This window comes from Xyrauchen texanus, chromosome 3 (genome assembly GCF_025860055.1).
Source record: "Xyrauchen texanus isolate HMW12.3.18 chromosome 3, RBS_HiC_50CHRs, whole genome shotgun sequence".
NCBI classification, from domain to species: domain Eukaryota; kingdom Metazoa; phylum Chordata; class Actinopteri; order Cypriniformes; family Catostomidae; genus Xyrauchen; species Xyrauchen texanus.
The window spans coordinates 1,012,515-1,029,850 of record NC_068278.1 but is presented as its reverse complement, the minus strand read 5'-3'; the positions used below and the strand labels follow the sequence as shown (position 1 = coordinate 1,029,850).

General features: G+C 39.4%; 1 protein-coding gene across 1 annotated transcript in view; it reads left to right on the top strand.

Annotated features, from left to right (window-relative positions):
* Positions 1-17,336, top strand: part of LOC127633152 (astrotactin-2-like) — an 875,437-nt gene that overhangs the window by 455,076 nt on the left and 403,025 nt on the right. Inside the window, exons 8-9 of the mRNA XM_052112037.1 lie at positions 6,699-6,783; positions 12,192-12,266. Coding sequence (XP_051967997.1) covers positions 6,699-6,783; positions 12,192-12,266 — 160 coding nt within the window. The remainder of the gene's footprint in view (positions 1-6,698; positions 6,784-12,191; positions 12,267-17,336) is intronic.

Here is a 17,336-nt window from a genome sequence, read left to right as displayed (position 1 = left end):
TTATCTGATTGTTATCACGAGGATTCTTAAACAATATTAAATAATTTGTATTCAAACTGATGGTTCTGCTGGATTTACCTTGGAAAAATAAATTCTGCACAATATAAATAGCTTGAGGTTTCTATGGTGAACGTATTGAGTGAATAACTTTTCCACTTCAGAGTTTCCACTTGCCTCCTTCATCATGTCGTCAATTATTAACAGATTTGTTTTATTGACAGGTAATAAAACATCATCATTCAGAGATTGCGTATTCCTTCCACAAATTTAATGTTATACAATTTATACAGTTCATCATACATAGGTTGCCAGCAATCATAAATGTACACAATGTTTTCAATCTTTTTAGAAATCATATTTACAGCATTTTCCAACAACATTTTTACAAAATAAGACTTTCCAGAATTTGAAGGTCCACTTATTACACATGAAAAAGGATGTTGAAGTCTAAAATCAAAACCATCAACCTCCCGCACACTGCGGTGGTTTAAAAATTATTAGTAGCCATATGGTAGAGTTGTATAATCAGGGAAAAGCAGCCTCTTATTATACACCACTTGAAACTTTTTAACAACTGACTTGTTTTGCAAAGTGAAGTTCTTTTTATTCCTCACGATGTTGTCTGTGTAGGCTAGGACGTGTTTGGTGTCATGCGATTTTACATAACTGTCAACAAGACCGATCAAAGTGTCTAATCTAATCGCCATAGAATTTTCAGCATTTAAAGTTATACCCTTTGCTTTCATACACACTTTACCTTTTGCAGTGCGATATCCGTATGTTTTAGGCCCTCCTGAACAAAATTCTGTGATGTGATCATCATTGCCGATTTCGTCAGTCAGATCTCCTAAATAAGGACCCAGAGGAGGTTCCCAATCACCGTCTCTAGAGATAAAGATAACGCTGTCTGTGTCGCTATACAACAATCTGTCACCCAATTTATCCATAAGGCTATACAATTCTAACCGTGCATGTGCTGTTGTAAAGGCCCCCAGAAATATATTCACATCCCGTGTGTTGTACATGGCTCCATCGTCATGTTTGTACTGCACCAGCGCAATTTCATCAGACACGAATGTGAAATATTTAACGTCACACTGACAGCCAAATATGATGTGAGCAATTCTTCTGGGTCTTTCAAAAGTTTAGAAGTGGGTAGATTTTCTCTCATTGAAAAACGCCCCCACAGACTATTCAGCAACAATTTGTTGATAGATCTCTGAGCAGGGTTGTGACAGATCTTTGCAGGATCGAGGTTAATCCCTTCTTTTTTAAAGTAATCATCGATATAGGCTTTTTTGTCTGACTCGGTGACTACGTGAGAGGGATAGTCTGAGGCCTCCTGTTTAAATTTCAGAAAGGTCTGTAGATATTAAATCCCTTAAATTTAGAGCCCTGTGTATCTCTATGCCATTGAAACGCGGTCTTGGTACAATTGTGAAATCATTTACAACACCTCCGTTTCTAACCAATGTTTCAATATTATTCTGACTTAAACCTACATGGGGTCATTCGTGTCTGATGAAATATTGCTTACACCACCAGTCTGTACTGCATCAACAATCAGCTCATCCTCATTATTAGCATCCTCGTGCTTTTTTATCATTGCTTCTAATCTTTCACAAAGGTTAGGTCGTGAGACCCCTAGTTTGTCATTATATTTTTGGATCATGTCTTCTAATCGTTTGCGTACTTTAGAGCACGAGGGGCCTGATATTAATGAGGATGAACTGTGTGATGATGGTTCTAGTGACTGATTTAACATCTCACATTCTTTATTACATTAGAATAATTTAGACATCTTCTCTGTGTTTGAAGAATACCCTCTAATCTAGCATTTAAATCCAAATAGGCAGGACCTAAAACATCTATCTGTTGATCGATTATGCTTTGTAGCTGTTCAATATTTGACAAATGATCGTATCTAGTTCTTGCAGAAGGATTTTGTTCAAAGTCTGGTTGACAATTAAGCAATTCATCGTCTGAATGTGTTCTTTTACTCGTCATATTGAAAACTTTTTTCAATTCAGTTTTATTTTCCACTGATTATACACATACACCAACTACAAAAAAAGCACAGGTAGCCTAAATAATACAAAACAACACCCTTTTAACACAAATCAATCATAAACACAATTAGTTATTTTATATGTTCTATGACAGCGTTATTGATGTTAGTCAATATATTTACCATGAGCTGGCTTTCTCGGAATTCGTCCTGGAGAATCTTTTCAATTTTATTCAACATCTCGCGATTGGCACCAACTCGATCGAGAATAAGCCGTATAAGACTTCCTTGTTCTTCTGAGTTTGTCATCACCATGTGGAAGCAGTCACAAAGACGTTTGACATTCTCTGAAATAATGTCCAGCTTCTCGCCGATCGATTCTGTTCACGCAATTCCATCAACAAATCATGGGAAAAGTTCTGTTGATTTGATGGTAGATTTTCATCCGCTTCGATAACTGTCTCTTCCACACACTCCTGATTATTCGCATTCCTCCGTACAATCCGATACAGCATCAATAAACGAAATCACATCCTCCGCGTTGTTTAGCAGCAGCTCCTCATCTGGCACCACAGCCCCACCGTGTGATGAGACAGCATTATCGGTGTTGTCTGGAAGTATGGGTTGGTTAAGAGCGTCCCACTCCCTCACGAATGCATCATTATTGAAGATTGCTGTGGGGTCTTCGTCAATTTGCAAACTGGTAGCGTACAAATCTATATAAAGAATGAGAATATGTGCATTAGCAAGGGGTTACCATTTTTAATGATGTTAGTGTGAATCGTAGCCTACTCACCAACTGATGCGTTTAACACAGAAGGTATTTGACGTAACGTTGTTTGATCGCTTCTCCTTTCTCCTGATGAAGACCGATGTTTTTTTCTCCAAAATAGTGTCTTGCACCGTTTCCAGCTGGGGGTACAACATGTAATCGAGGGCTTCGTGAAATCCTCGGAATAGGACTAACGGGTTTGTTGCGTCTCCGTGAACTGAGTGACAGTGATGTCTTCGGTTTGGGTGTAGCAAACCCGGTTGTGAGACAAGCCTTGACAAGTCGACGTTTGAAATATCTACAAACACAGAAAATACATTTTTGTTTTATCAATATTGCATAATCAAAATAGAACACAAATAATGTATACATACCTTGCAGTACACATCTGTTGACAGATTTGCTCTGACCCGTTGTTTCATTAATTAACGGTTCAGTCACTGAAAAACAAATAGAAAATATTCACATCAGTACTAAGCAATTCTAATATATAAATACATAAAAATGATCTTTATGTAAACTTATGCGGTTGATCGATGCGATCCAGGTTTTCATAATCGTTGATAGGGGCTGAATTACGTACAAATAAAAATGATTTAAACGCCTGTTAAAAATCAAGGTACCAAAATGTAAAACATCAATATTTAAAAAATCACATACTTCTGAAAATAAACGCCATTTTAAAGTGCAATCACCCGTGTTCTACAGATGCGTCCGTCTGGTTCAGCTGTAAATGATGACCACACACACTTAAAGTCTGTTGAAATAGGCTGAGTTCTCCCCCATAAGAAGACCTTCACTCACTCACTGCCGGAGGGAGGGATTGGGGAGGGGAGGGGATTGGAGGGTAAGGGGGGACAGGAATTAAAAGTTCAAAGGTACTGCAATTAAGTCATAAAGCATAGGTCATATATAATTTTTTGTCACAAAGTTTCACAATCACACCACAGCTATCTGGCGCCATCTTCTGTTTAAATCTGGGTTCATGAAGCATCGCGACAAACTCAAAATGACGTATATAAAAGTTTAAAACTTTCAAAAGTTCAAAATGACGTATATAAAAAAAAGTTTTATTCATGTCTCTTTTATATAATTCTCAACAGAAAAATACACTTTTCTTAGACAACAATTGATCTCAATTTGTTTTCATACATTTAAACGACCACACATCTTTCTGTCTAGTGATTTAACTCAGCGACTGTTTTTATTATAATATTATTGAATGTAGGCCTATTAGCTTGTTTTTAGTAGGTGGTTGCGCGTGAAGAAAGGACCCATTAATTTACAATATTAATATGTTTAGTTAAAATCTCTTTTAGAACTGAATAATTCAACATTGGGATGTTTGATAGTTTAATCTGTGCCTGAATCATTTAAAAGGACTGTCGATAGACTATACCAAAACACCCGTTGTGAAAAATTAAGAGATCAAAGATTTAAATTGACACTTCGAACTCTTGGCGCGTCTTCACTACACATCCCGCCACAAAACATCTGTCGATCGTCAGCCTTTATGTCTGAATCATACAATTAGGCTATCACACCGCATGAAAACGAATCCCCGCTGCTCAGCGCCTAAAAACCTGGATCAAAAACGCCTTATCAATTTCGTTGCTCTCAAATAATTTTGATTGGAAAAATGCAATACAACACGTGTTAAAGCTACAATTTATAATGCATACTATTTCAATGACAATATTGTGTTTGCCAATCTGAACCTAATGTTTAAAATACGTTTTAGTCTCTGGTAAAAGTAAATAACACTTGTTAATCGTTTATTCGTTTTTTAAAGTGAACGTCTGAATGAGACTGCTCAACCAGTATCGTCTGTTTGCGTAAAATAAACCTATTTGTTAACTAATATCATTCAGTATCCACTGTTTTAGAATCTCATGGTTAAAAATAAAAATAAAAAATGTAACAAACGTTTGTATTAAAGATATTTCATCAGAATTCGTTTTTAGTAGGCAGTTGCGCGTGAAGAAAGGACGCATTAATTTACAATATTAATATGTTTAGTTAAAAGTTATTTTAGAATTGAATAATGCAACATTGGGACGTTTGATAGTTTAATCTGTGGCTGAATCATTTAAAAGGACTGCGGATAGACTATACCAAAACCCCCAGTTGTGAAATATCCAGAGATCAAAGCTTTAAATTGACACTTCGAAATCTTGGCGCGTATTCACCCCCATGAACACAGATCCAATTAACAACCCTAAGGTCTGGTCAAAATACAAATTTAATTAACCCCCAGTCATTTCAGTCAGCCTTTATGTCTGAATCATAAAATGAATTACCCGCACGCATGAAAGCGAGACCCCGCTGCTCAGCACCTTAAAGGCTGGATCAAAAAGCAGCGTTATCAATTTGGATGCACTCCTGAAATAATTTTGATTGGAAAAAATGCAATACAACACGTGTTAAAGTTACGATTTATAATGCATACTATTTCAATGAAAACTCATACTATTTGGTTTAAAATACGTTTTAGTCTCTGGTAAAAGTAAATAACACTTGTTAATCATTTATTCGTTATTTTAAAGTGACCGTCTAAATGAGTTTGCTCTGCCAGTATCGTCTGTTTACGTAAAATAAACTAATATCATTCAATATCCACTGTTTTAGAATCTCATGGTTAAAAAATAAAAAATAAAAAAATGTAACAAACTTTTGTATTAAAGATATTTCGTCAGAATTATATATAAAATAAACCTGTTTACCAAAATACTGTATTTTCTAGTGAATGTTGTTAAAGTTTTTATAATTTTAGAGTGCCTTTGTTGTATTTGCCAACTTGATACGTTTTTTTAAAACAAAATGACAAAGTTTTCAGTTAAATACATTTAAACCTTTAAATAATACTTTAAAACACTTCCTAAGATTAGGAGGAGTTAAGCCCCACCCCGCGGAGGGGCTTGTCAACTGATCTTACGCCATTGTCATTTTGGACGAGATCGTGAAAGGACTTTAAACGGAGTCGTGTAAGATTTCTGTCTTATATAGTTAAAATTATATATTATGTTTTTAGAAAATGTATCCTGTTTGCTAGGTTAATGTTAAACATCGTCTTACATCACTTATCGCTGAATGAGTTCATGAAAGGATTTTAAACGGTAGATTTTGTGCTGCATTTTACAATTTATGCTATTTAAAATGCTCTTTGTTGAAATACAATTTTTAAATACATTTTATGTTTTTGTTCAGCATCTTTAAAGTGACATTGCTAGAGATGTGTTAGACAACGTAATGTTTAAAAACACATTTTCTTCTCTTTGTCAAAAGTTTAAAAAACAAAACAGTTTTTCACCAAGCATTAAACCCCAATAAAGACATAATTTAAACACATTTTAAACGTAATACTACTTTTTTTGTCATCTCAGTTTTCCATTAAAGATTAATAATCTTTCTACTCTTTTAAATACACCGATGGGGGTATCAGAACAGACACGCCATATCACAGCATGTAGCCTACAACTGCCGGAGGGAGGGGAGGGAGGGGAGGGAGGCGGAGGGAAAGGTCAAATGTACAGCAATTAAACCATAAATCAGGGCCATAAATCATTTTTTGTCACAACGTACATAATACATACTACTTACAGTGTTTTATTGTACAGGTTGGGGTCTTCATAGAACCACATATCACTTACATTTATCAATATAAATCTTTGTGGATTGATTCAGAATTGTATAAGAAATAATCTTGATGGTCAGTAAATTGATATTTCTGAACCTCTATTACAATAACAACAAGCTCTCACCTCTCACTCCTCTCAATTTATTGCCACAGTTGACTGTGTGCCTGTGTACAGTACTTACAAAATATTTTTATTGGACAGTACCCATGTGGTAGAGTTGGGTGCTGGGTGCCACATGGATAATTGAATATAATCTTTCAATGTGTTGTGTCCTCTGCAGGTGAATGCAGTTGTCTGGAAGGTTACGCCCCAGACCCAGAGCATCAACATCTCTGCATTCGCACCGACTGGGGCCGCAACGAAGGGTGAGTGCCTCAAACATCTGTCAATGTCTCACAAATGGGACAAACTATATACCAGGACAGATGGGGAAAGAGTAAGTCTGATACAAAGAAAGGAAATCCATTTATAATTAATCTGATCGTAAAGGTTAAAAAAACTCTCAAAATGGCAGCAGAAAATTTGGGCCTAACATTGGATCATGGTTAAGGCACTTATTTGCTTAATTTAGCATTACTGTTTAATTATATTCTTTCAATGTTTTTGATGCATTTAGAGGAATAGAAAATGTGTTTTTTGTGCGAGTGAGATGAGTAAAGAGCACCATTGCATATGTCCCGTGTCTTCTGTCTATTTATGCATGTTTTTTGCTATGAGTATATTTCAAATTAACTCCCGAACTAGTTTCTCTTTTTTTAATGCCTGGATAATATAACACAATGTGATATAAATACTTGTGAAATAATTAAAAAATAAGTATAACGGCATAGCATAAAATATGATGCATAGCATTTTAAATAATATAAAAAGACATAACCTCAAGGTCTTTTTCTTTATTTAATTATTGCATATTTTAATTGAATTCAGGGTTTCTTGTGCATGGTGTGAAAAAGAGCAGTGTTACAGGAATAATTTGTGTTATATTATACTTGCAATAAAAATAGCAGTGAGGTTCAGCAATTCGTTTTCCTACACTCATAGTAAAGTATTACATGTAAAGAGTCTTTATCTCTAAAGTGTCTCGATCAGTCACTTTGAACATTCTTCATAATAACTCTATTTGCCACACTTAAGAAAAACAATGTGTTTTATGGGGCTTTAAGCTCCTGGAACAGGGGGGCTTTTACCCCAAATACTTTAATTTCACTTTGTGGACAATTGTTAAAATAAATAAATAACATTTTGATTTAATCACCTTGAACAAAACTGAAAATGACAATTAAATGTGATAATTTCAGGGATTCTTATTAGCTACATAAATGTACAACATTTAAAACAAATATTAAATACTAGATTAAGTTACCTCACAATTAAACTTTAGCCATTGCATACACTGATCTCATGGATCAGGAATATTTTGCAATGTTTAGTGACAAACAGGTGTTAAGTAAAGTAAAGCATTTTGGGAGAAAATAAAATCAAAATTTCTTTTCATCCTGGGGGCCTTTAGCCCCCTTGTACCTTAAATGTACAGTTACAATCATTTTTGTTGCAATATGCTATTATACATATATAAATACAGTTCACACAAAAAAAAAGATGTACTGCATTTGAATTACTCTCTAACAGCATATATAGCTCACAAAGAGATTAATGACGTTTTTAGTTGTATTATGATTTTATAGTAATATTTCTGAGCCGTGGTACACCTTAACACAGTAAACAACATACTTTTTTTTTTTTTAAACTGATTTAGAAAGGAATAAAATATTACAGAATCTTTATACATTTTGGGTGTATGCTACCCCCCCAAAATAGTACAGAGCAGGTGGTGCAGCTGTAAATACCTAAACAACGCAGATCTGGGAATCCTAAAACCATATTTTCAAAATATCTCAACACTCCACTCTCATATAGGTCACTGACCGTATTAACCTCCCACACAGTCCACTCTGACCAGCAGAAAGCAGACTTTGGGTTCAGCCATATGCTCGAGGCAACATATACATAAATGTCTGAATTAAACACTCTGGACACTTTTGTCCATACCACGTGCAAATGCGAGATAATGGGGTGTGACTTAACTTCTCCGGTTAGTTTAATAGAAAGGCTTTGCAATGGCAAAATAGGGGCAAGAACTGCCTGTTCAATACAAAACCAGGGAGGGGCTCTCTCAGGTGGAAGCGACCAATGAGCCAAATATATGAGACTGAATGCATAATAATAAAACAAAAACTTGGGTATCACCTTTGTCAATCGGCCTATGTAATTTATTGAAATGTAATCTGGGATGCTTACCATTGCAAATGAAGGACTTGGCTGTGCTATCAAATTGCTTGAAATAAGAGTGGGGACATGTACAGGGAGAGACTGTAGCCTGTAGTTCAATTTTGGAATACAATTCCTTTTAATAACATTAACCTTCCCAATCATAGATAAATGTAATGAAGGTCAAAATTAACTCTTAACTAAATCACACAAATTGTCTGGGAATAAAATGCCGAAATACTTAATGCCCTGTTTGAGCCACTGGAAGGCGCCCGGCTGAAAAGCCGTTACTGGGGGGTATGCTGTCAGAACTAAGCTTCGGATATAGGAATTAATAATTCTGTGGAGGCAAGGCATAGATCTAGTGGGGTCGGAGACGAATAATAAAATATCATCTGCGTAAAGCAAAAGCTTTTGTGCCATTCCTCCCGCATCCACCCCTGGAATATCAGCTTCCTTTCTTATTGCAGCTGCTAATGGTTCCAGGGCAAGACAGAACAATGGGGAATAATGGGGAAAGAGGGCAACCCTGCCGGGTTGTCTATAAAGTAACTTAATCCATCCAATAAAAGTATTTCTGAACCTGTATATTTTCAAAACATTAAAAAGATAACCCCATTCTACCATATCAAACACCTTTCAAGTGATATGGCAGCAACTGGACTCTGATCATTCACCACTGACCACATGATACTGATGAAACACATAATGTTATCAGAAGAGCTGTGTCCAAAAATAAACCCCACCTGATCTATATGTATAAGAGATGTCATAATTTAATTGGTTAGCCAAAATATTTTAACATCTAACTGGATCAGGGAAATTGGATGGTAACTCTTACACTCGCTTGAATCATTGTCTTTTTTAAGAATCAGACTGATCCGGGCTTATGTCATGCTTTGCATTCTTTAATGATTCCGTATAAACTTCTAACAAAAGTGGAGCCAGTTTTGTAGCATAAGATCAAAAAAATTCAGCTGCAAGCCATCCGGCCCCAGGCCTTAATTACCTCGCCAAGCTCCTCCAAGTTTATTTCAGAATCAAGATAATTTTTTTGCTCTGTCGTCAGTTTAGGGAGTTCTAATGGTTCCACAAAGTTTCTAATATCTTCATCAGTAGATGAAGATGTGGAACTATAGAGATCAAGATAGAGTTATTTAAAAGCATTATCAGTGGCTGAGGTAACTATTTCTCCACCTGCAGATTTCACTGAGGGACTGATGGAAAAAGACTCTCTCTGCTTTATATTACGCAGTATTATATCTGTATTTCAATCAGGTCAGTTCACTGGGACCATAAGATGACAGCTCTGCCTTGGCAGTTTTGATATTCTCTTCCAATTCCACGAGTTCTCGTGCTTTGGATTTTTTGATGAATGAGGCATACTGTATGATCCTATCCCTAGAACCACCTTAAGTGCCTCTCAAGCTATGTCCACACAGCATACTGAGGACCAGTTGGTCTCCACATAGACATTGATTTCAGCCTTTAGCATTTGTTTGAATTCAGGATTTTGTAAAAGGGATACATTAAAGACACCTCTAAACTCAACGGGGTTTGATCTGAGACTAAAATGTTTCCAATTGAACAATCAACAAAAGATTAAATGAGGGACTTAGATATAAAATAAAATATATTCTAGAATAAATCTTATGGACTGATAAAAAAAAATTATAGTCCCTACCAGATGGGTTCAAAAGTCTTCAAATATCTGTAAGACCAAGATTTTTACATAGCGGGCTTACACACATTTGCTTCACTATGATCAAGGACTGATTCCATCAAATGTCTCCTCCCTATATTCTATAATGAGGGGTGCCAGCGTCTTGCAACATCCTTTCAAGATCTATAAAAAAGCCCTGATCATCTGCGTTAGGTTTTTAATTATTAGCCTAAATCAACCTTTGCCCCTGAATTTTTGCTAAAACAATAATGACTCTTCCTAATTTATCTTTAATCTGTTTCAGACATTTGAATTGTAGATGTTTACTTATTAATGTAGCGACTCCCCTGCTCTTACTTGAGCCAACACTGAAGAAAACATGTCCAACCCATATTTTTCAGCTTCCTGCAGGCAAAGATGCATTTCTTGAAGAAACACTATACATATTTCTAACCATCCTTCTTTTTATGGGGTGCCCCAATCCATTCACATTCCACGTGGAGAGAGACAATCCACTCTTATTAACAGATGACATTTTGACATAGAAAAAATATATTGTGTGTCAAAAATACAATTATAAATCACATTCCAACATTAGTGCAATAATCAAATCCCGAACATCCCCCAGAAAAAAAACAGAAGAAAAACGTGCGCATTAACCCCACTCACGACAGCTCCGAGTGGCGTCCATCCCTCTAAACTCAAACAGTCCATGTATGCCTATGAGTGCCCCCATGACAACTTTGCCATCGGAATTCTCAAGTCCATTGCTTCTATATGAATTATGTGAGATCCGCGTATCTCTGAGCTGAAACTCTGTGAGCTCGCGTGATTTCCAGCTTATGGCCTGTAATGTCGAGCAGACTCAGGAATTTCACCATATCTCGGCCTTCTTCATCCTCGGGAATTCCAACAATTCGGACGTTGTTTTGCCGGTTACGATTCTCCAACTTTTCCCAGGCATACAGCAAATCTGCCTTGGTCGCTAGCGGGTTAGCAGCTAATTCCCTCTCCGATGACTCAGTGATCGATCGACGTATAACAGCAAGATCCTCCAAGTCAGCAACGACCTTCAATTGATTAATCAATTGATGCTGAATTTCCTTCACTTTACCCTCCAAATTGACTCTTGGGCTTACCGCCTGCTTCTCAGGGGCTTTAGCACGTAAGTGACTTTTAATATCTTCAAAGCCAGATTTGTAATTCTTTGGCATATTATCCAATCAGGGTGTATCAAATCTCACCAGTATATGATACAAAAAGTATTAAAACTAAAGTGCTCAGAGCTCGCCGTTCACACGTCCGAACCTCGCATGGCGCCAAGTGACTCTCCAATACTGTGTTAAAAATTTGTGTTGGCACTGAACATTTAATTTCATTGTTTACAAATAAAATAAAATCAATTATTTTTTTCCATAAATTGAATATTCATGGAAAGATTCGTAATTCATTTATACATCTCAAAATTGATTCATACGTAAAAATTATTTACATTTTATATGCTGTCAATATGTCAGTGTTGTACATTTTAGTGTCTATGCAAATATGCGTGTGCTAGAACAACACTTTAGATAAGGACACCTATGAATACTCATCATAACCTGTTGCCATATCTGTGTATCTACATTGGTCCACAGTAGCTGTCAATATGTAATATTTACCTACAACACCTTAGACATTGCATAGCAAACACAACTTTAAACCACTCAGAACATGTTAGCAAATGAATGAAAATGCCAGGCATCACCTATAACACCATAGCAATGTTCTCTTCAGGAAATGTAAAAATCTAATCATTCCTTCTTTCATATTTAGATTTGTTTTTTTGTGCTTTGCCCACAGTCCATGGCCGTACTCGAACCTGGAACGAGGCTATGACCTTGTCACTGGAGAACAGCCTCCTGAGAAGATTTTCAGGTAAGCACAAATTCAAATACAGATCTCCCAGAATGCCTACGTAACTGTGTGTCCTCCAAAAGGAGGTCTCTTACTTAACATGATACTCCCTGGGGCATAAGATTCCACACAGGGCATCCCTCTCCTGCTGTCAGCTGCCCTCATATTGAACACACACCCTAAGAGTGTGCCTCGGGGAGCTGCACTAGGGCTTCATGGAACATTTTGGCCCCAGGCATGTTCTACCTGGGAGGAGAGGCAGTTTTCCGGAGCTTAGGGTCTTTTTCATTTTAAAGCCAGGTCTGCAGACACTGTGAATGTTCAGTGGCTGTATATATTTATTTTTCATATGCTTAGGATAATGGTGGGCATAGACAGAAGACGAGGACTGGTCACAAACCACAAAATGTCAGTTCAGATTTTTGTATGGTTCTGTCTGGTGGGCGTGACAGTCTGAAAAGCTTCTGCTCTTAATATATCTGATGTGACCCATTGGAAGGAATTTTGACTTCAGTCTAAATTAAGCATGTTTATATTTTGGTATTGTGACCTGTGTGATACAGCATGACTCAAATCTAGAGCTAGAATCCATTTTGGATATTTCAGCTGTGGTGTGGCTCTCTTTAGGGCAGCAGTATTACAATGGATATATCGTAATACTATATCTTGCAATACTTTAGGTCCTAGTATCAATATAAGTAAAAATATATTTTTCATAATTGGAATATTTACTTTATTATTAAGGACAAAACATGAGAAATACAGGTGCCGTGTGGTGTTTAAATTGCAGGAATGGCACAGAGAATTTACATCTGCAGAACAGCACACCATTTACACATAATTAACATATGCTGTAGCATTCAGATTAGTTAACCTCCTGAGACATTTTCCCTTTTGATTGTAACAAGTAATGTCTTGGGTTACTTAACTATAAACCCTGTTCCCTGAAAAAACGGAACAAGATGCTGCGCTGATTTAGCGCTTTGGGAAGTTCTTTAGGAGTGACCAGCTGTGAATATGTGTGCAACATGTCAATGAAATTGACTAGAATTTGTAGCCTCCGCCGATGACATCGACAGGATGTGCCAGTACAGGGGCTATAAATAGATGCGCCACAGGTGCTTCGTCTGGTATTTTGCCTGAAGAGCAGTCCTGGGGCATCCTCATTGCAGCAATGAAGTGCAGCATCTCTTTCCACTTTTTCAGGGAAAAAGGAGACGTTCCCTATCAAAAGCTACACTTTGATGCTGCGCTGATTTAGCACTTTGGAAACGAGAATACCAACTCTGCCACACTGTCTGGACCCCTTACAGTTGTGTAGTTGTGCTCACAAGAGCCCGAGAGGTCTCAGACATGAGCTTGTGATGTTGACTCAAGGACATCAGAGCCCGGAGTGGCATCCAAACTATAAATCTTATGAATGTGTGCGGAGAGGACCAGCCTGCCGCATTACAAACATGCTGTAGAGGGTCACCTCTAGCCAAGGCTTCAGAGGAGGCGACGCCTCTGGTAGAGTGAGCCCTGAACCCTACTGGCGAAGCTTGACCGCACACCTCTTAGGCCAGGGGAATAGCATCTCTCACCCAATGCTACATTGTCTGCTTGGTGGCGGCCAACCCCTTGTTATGACACCCATGACAAACGAAAAATTGCCCTGACTTATGCCACTGGCTAGTGCGGTGGATGTAAGCCTGAAGGGCACGGACTGGACACAGTCCGTGAAGACTTTCCTTATCTTGTTGAAATGGCGGTGAACAGAAGGCTTAAAGAGTGACCGGATGTACGGCCGAGAAAGGAACCTTAGGCAGGTAGTCAGGATGAGGGTGCAATATTCCTTTAGCCATTCCTGGGGCAAAATCTAAGCAGGATGGCAAGACAGACAGAGTCTGCAAATCCCCAATTCTTTTTAGAGAAGTAATCGCCATAAAACCAACCATCTTGAGAGTCAGAGGTTTATCAGACGTTAACTCTAGAGGTTCAAAGGGGGTCTCAACCAGACCCTCAAGGACTATTGCTAAGTTCCATGAAGGGATCCTGGTCCTAGCAGGAGGTCTTAATCGCATGGCTCCAAGAACGAAGCGAGCGAGCAGATGATGTTTCCCAATGGCATCCCGTCAATCAAAGCGTGGCAAGCCAATAGAGTGGCCACATAAACCCTGAGAGTGGCAGGGCACCATCTTTCAAAGACACTCCATTTATTGGCATAACTTCTAGTAGAGGGAGCCCTAGCACTTAGAATGGTCTCGATAACTTTAGGTGAAAGCCCACTGTCCCTCAGTTGGTACCCTTCAGGGGCCAAACATGAAGGTTCCACAACTCTGGCCGGGGATGAAATATTGCCCCCTGCGCCTGAGACAGAAGGTCCCTCCTGTCTGGAATCGGCCAAGGTGAGCCGTCAAGGAGAGACATTATCTCCGAGAACCATACCCTGTTCGGTCAACTACATTAGTAAGCTATTAGTAAGATGCAGGACCCTTGCTGGTGAACTCTGGCCAAGACTCCCGAGAAAATCTCAACCAGATTTGTTCCACTACCTCGGGGTGGATTTTCCACTCCCTGCCGGTATTTTCTGTCTGGACAGTAAATCTGCTACCACATTCAGGTATGCAGGGATATAAACTGTTCTGATTGACAGGAGCTTGCCCTGGGCCCAAAGGAGAATCTGCGTAGACCTCCTTGATGGTTTATGTAAGAGACTACCGTTGTGTTGTCCACCTGCACCAAGAAATGGCAGCCTCTCAGATACTGGAGGAAGTACTTCAGGGCCAGAAATACAGTTATCAACTCGAGACCATGTGATGTGCCAATCGAGCTGATGACCCTCCCATTCTCCTTGAGCTGGATGACCACTTAAGACCATTTTCCAGCCCAAAGTGAGGAACTGGGGTCTGAACCACATAGAAAGGGTACGTAGCACGTGGCGCATAAACCTTATCTGCCTTAGGGGACTGGCCCTTGGATGAAATCCCCTGGCTTTGAGCCACAACTGAAATGGTCTCATGTGTAAAAGGCCCAAAGGGATCACCGAGGATGCAGATGCCACGAGACCTAGTATTCGTTGATACTAACGAACAGTGCAACCTTGGCCTAGCCTGAATTTGCTCAGGGTGTTCTGAATGGACTGGATTCGAGCGGGAGACAATTGTGCCCGCATCATGATCGAATTCCAAATGATCCCCAGATAGGTCGTTTTCTGAGTGGGAGAGAGGACGCTTTTCTTGACGTTGAGCCTCAAACCCAGAGAAACCAGATGAGCTAACATGATATCCCTGTGCTGTAATGCCAGTTCTTGTGACTGTGCTAGTATCAGCCAGTCATCTATATAATTCAGAATGCGGATGCCCCGGAGTCACAAAGGATCCAGTGTTGCATCCATGCACTTTGTGAATGTGTGGGGTGATGAGGCTAGGCCGAATGGAAGAACCCGATATTGGAAAGCTTCGCCCCCGAAAGCGAACCTCAGGAACTTCCTGTGTTGTGGCAGAATTTCTATATAAAAGTATGCATCCATGAGATCGATTTTGACCAACCAATCGTGATGCTGGATTTGAGACTGTGTTGACGGTTAGCATCTTGAACTTGAACGCCTTGATAGAGCGATTCAAGCCTCGATGGTCTAAAATTGGACGCAACCCCCCCATCCTTCTTGGGAACCAGGAAGTATCTGCTGTAGTAACCTGACTCTCTCTCTGGAAGGGGAACATGTTCTATGGTCCCTTTTGACCAAGAGAGTTTGTAGACATGCTTGTTCCGGTTTCACGGTAGTGGGAACTACGCCGTTGAAATGCGGAGGACGGTGAAGGAATTGAATTCTGTAGCCTTTTTCTACTGTTCTACTCACATAGATAGTAGCTTCACATGGTAGTAGCTTCCACGCTGCTAGGTATCAATAGGTATCAATTTGACACTTCCTGTTGAGGGGATGTCCAGTGTTCCACGTCCTGGACTACGGCAGGAAGCAACGGAACACCCAACATTTAGCTGGAAACCGTTAACTCCCGAAACACCAGAGGTGGCAGGAATGGAGATGTTTTGTTGGGGTATCGGGAAGGTGCAGCTGAGTGTAGCGAGGAAGGAATTGCCAGAAGGCTTCCTCTTGACTCTTTGCCTCCTGGAACCTGGTGATAACCATGTTCATAGAGTCACCGATCAAGCCAGAAGGTGAAATCGGGGCATCAAGAAGGCAGAATTTGTCTTTATCTCCGATGCCCGAAAGGTTCAGCCACAAGTGCCTCTCTGTGCTGACCAAAGCAGCCATAGACTGGCCAATGGCACGAGCCGTCTGTTTGGTCGCCCGGAAAGAAAGATCTGTGGCTCGACGAAGCTCGGAAAATGCCTCTTTGTCGTTTAAGTATAAGGTTTCCTCCATGAACGAGAAAGCTCATCATGGAGGTCATCAAAGAAAGGAAGGGACTGATTCCCTTCCCTTGGCCACCAGACAGAAATCTGTCTTCCTGCTTGGAGCATTTGGTGGTCTCTTGTTTGCATGGCCAGTCTAGCTGTAGTCTGGCAACCACCTGAGTAACCACCTTGAGCAATTCCTCGGCCGCTTTATTATCGTGCGGGGAATGCTCAGATTTGGGTAACTCAAAGTCTGCAGACTCAAGAGATTCGGCGTCCCCCTCATGAACCGAAGAGGCTCCGGAGTGCGCTTCAAGATTACGAGAAGGACCAGCTGGATCTGGGGAGAGAGCAAGTGATAGGGACGGACCCGTCTCTCGCTCCTCGGCCAGATCCATACGAGAGCCCCACGATGGAAGTGTGGGCGCTGGCTCTCGGAAGTAAGCGAGACGAGTGCAAAGCATTTTGACTAAAAGCAGATTGCAATGCTCGCACCCGCCCCAACGCAAGAGCAGCATGCTCTTCCCCCAAACACATAAAACAAAACTGGTGTGTGTCCGTTTCAGCCATATAGCGTAAACACAGGAACACATTGTAGCGAATCAGCTCTATATTCTTCCACCATTAGGAAGCGAATCAGCTCTATGAAATATTAATAATCAATCATAACTTGTTATAATTGATTATGAATATTTGGATCAGTTAATCGGGTTAACTTGATGTAGCTACATTAACATTACAACCAAATAC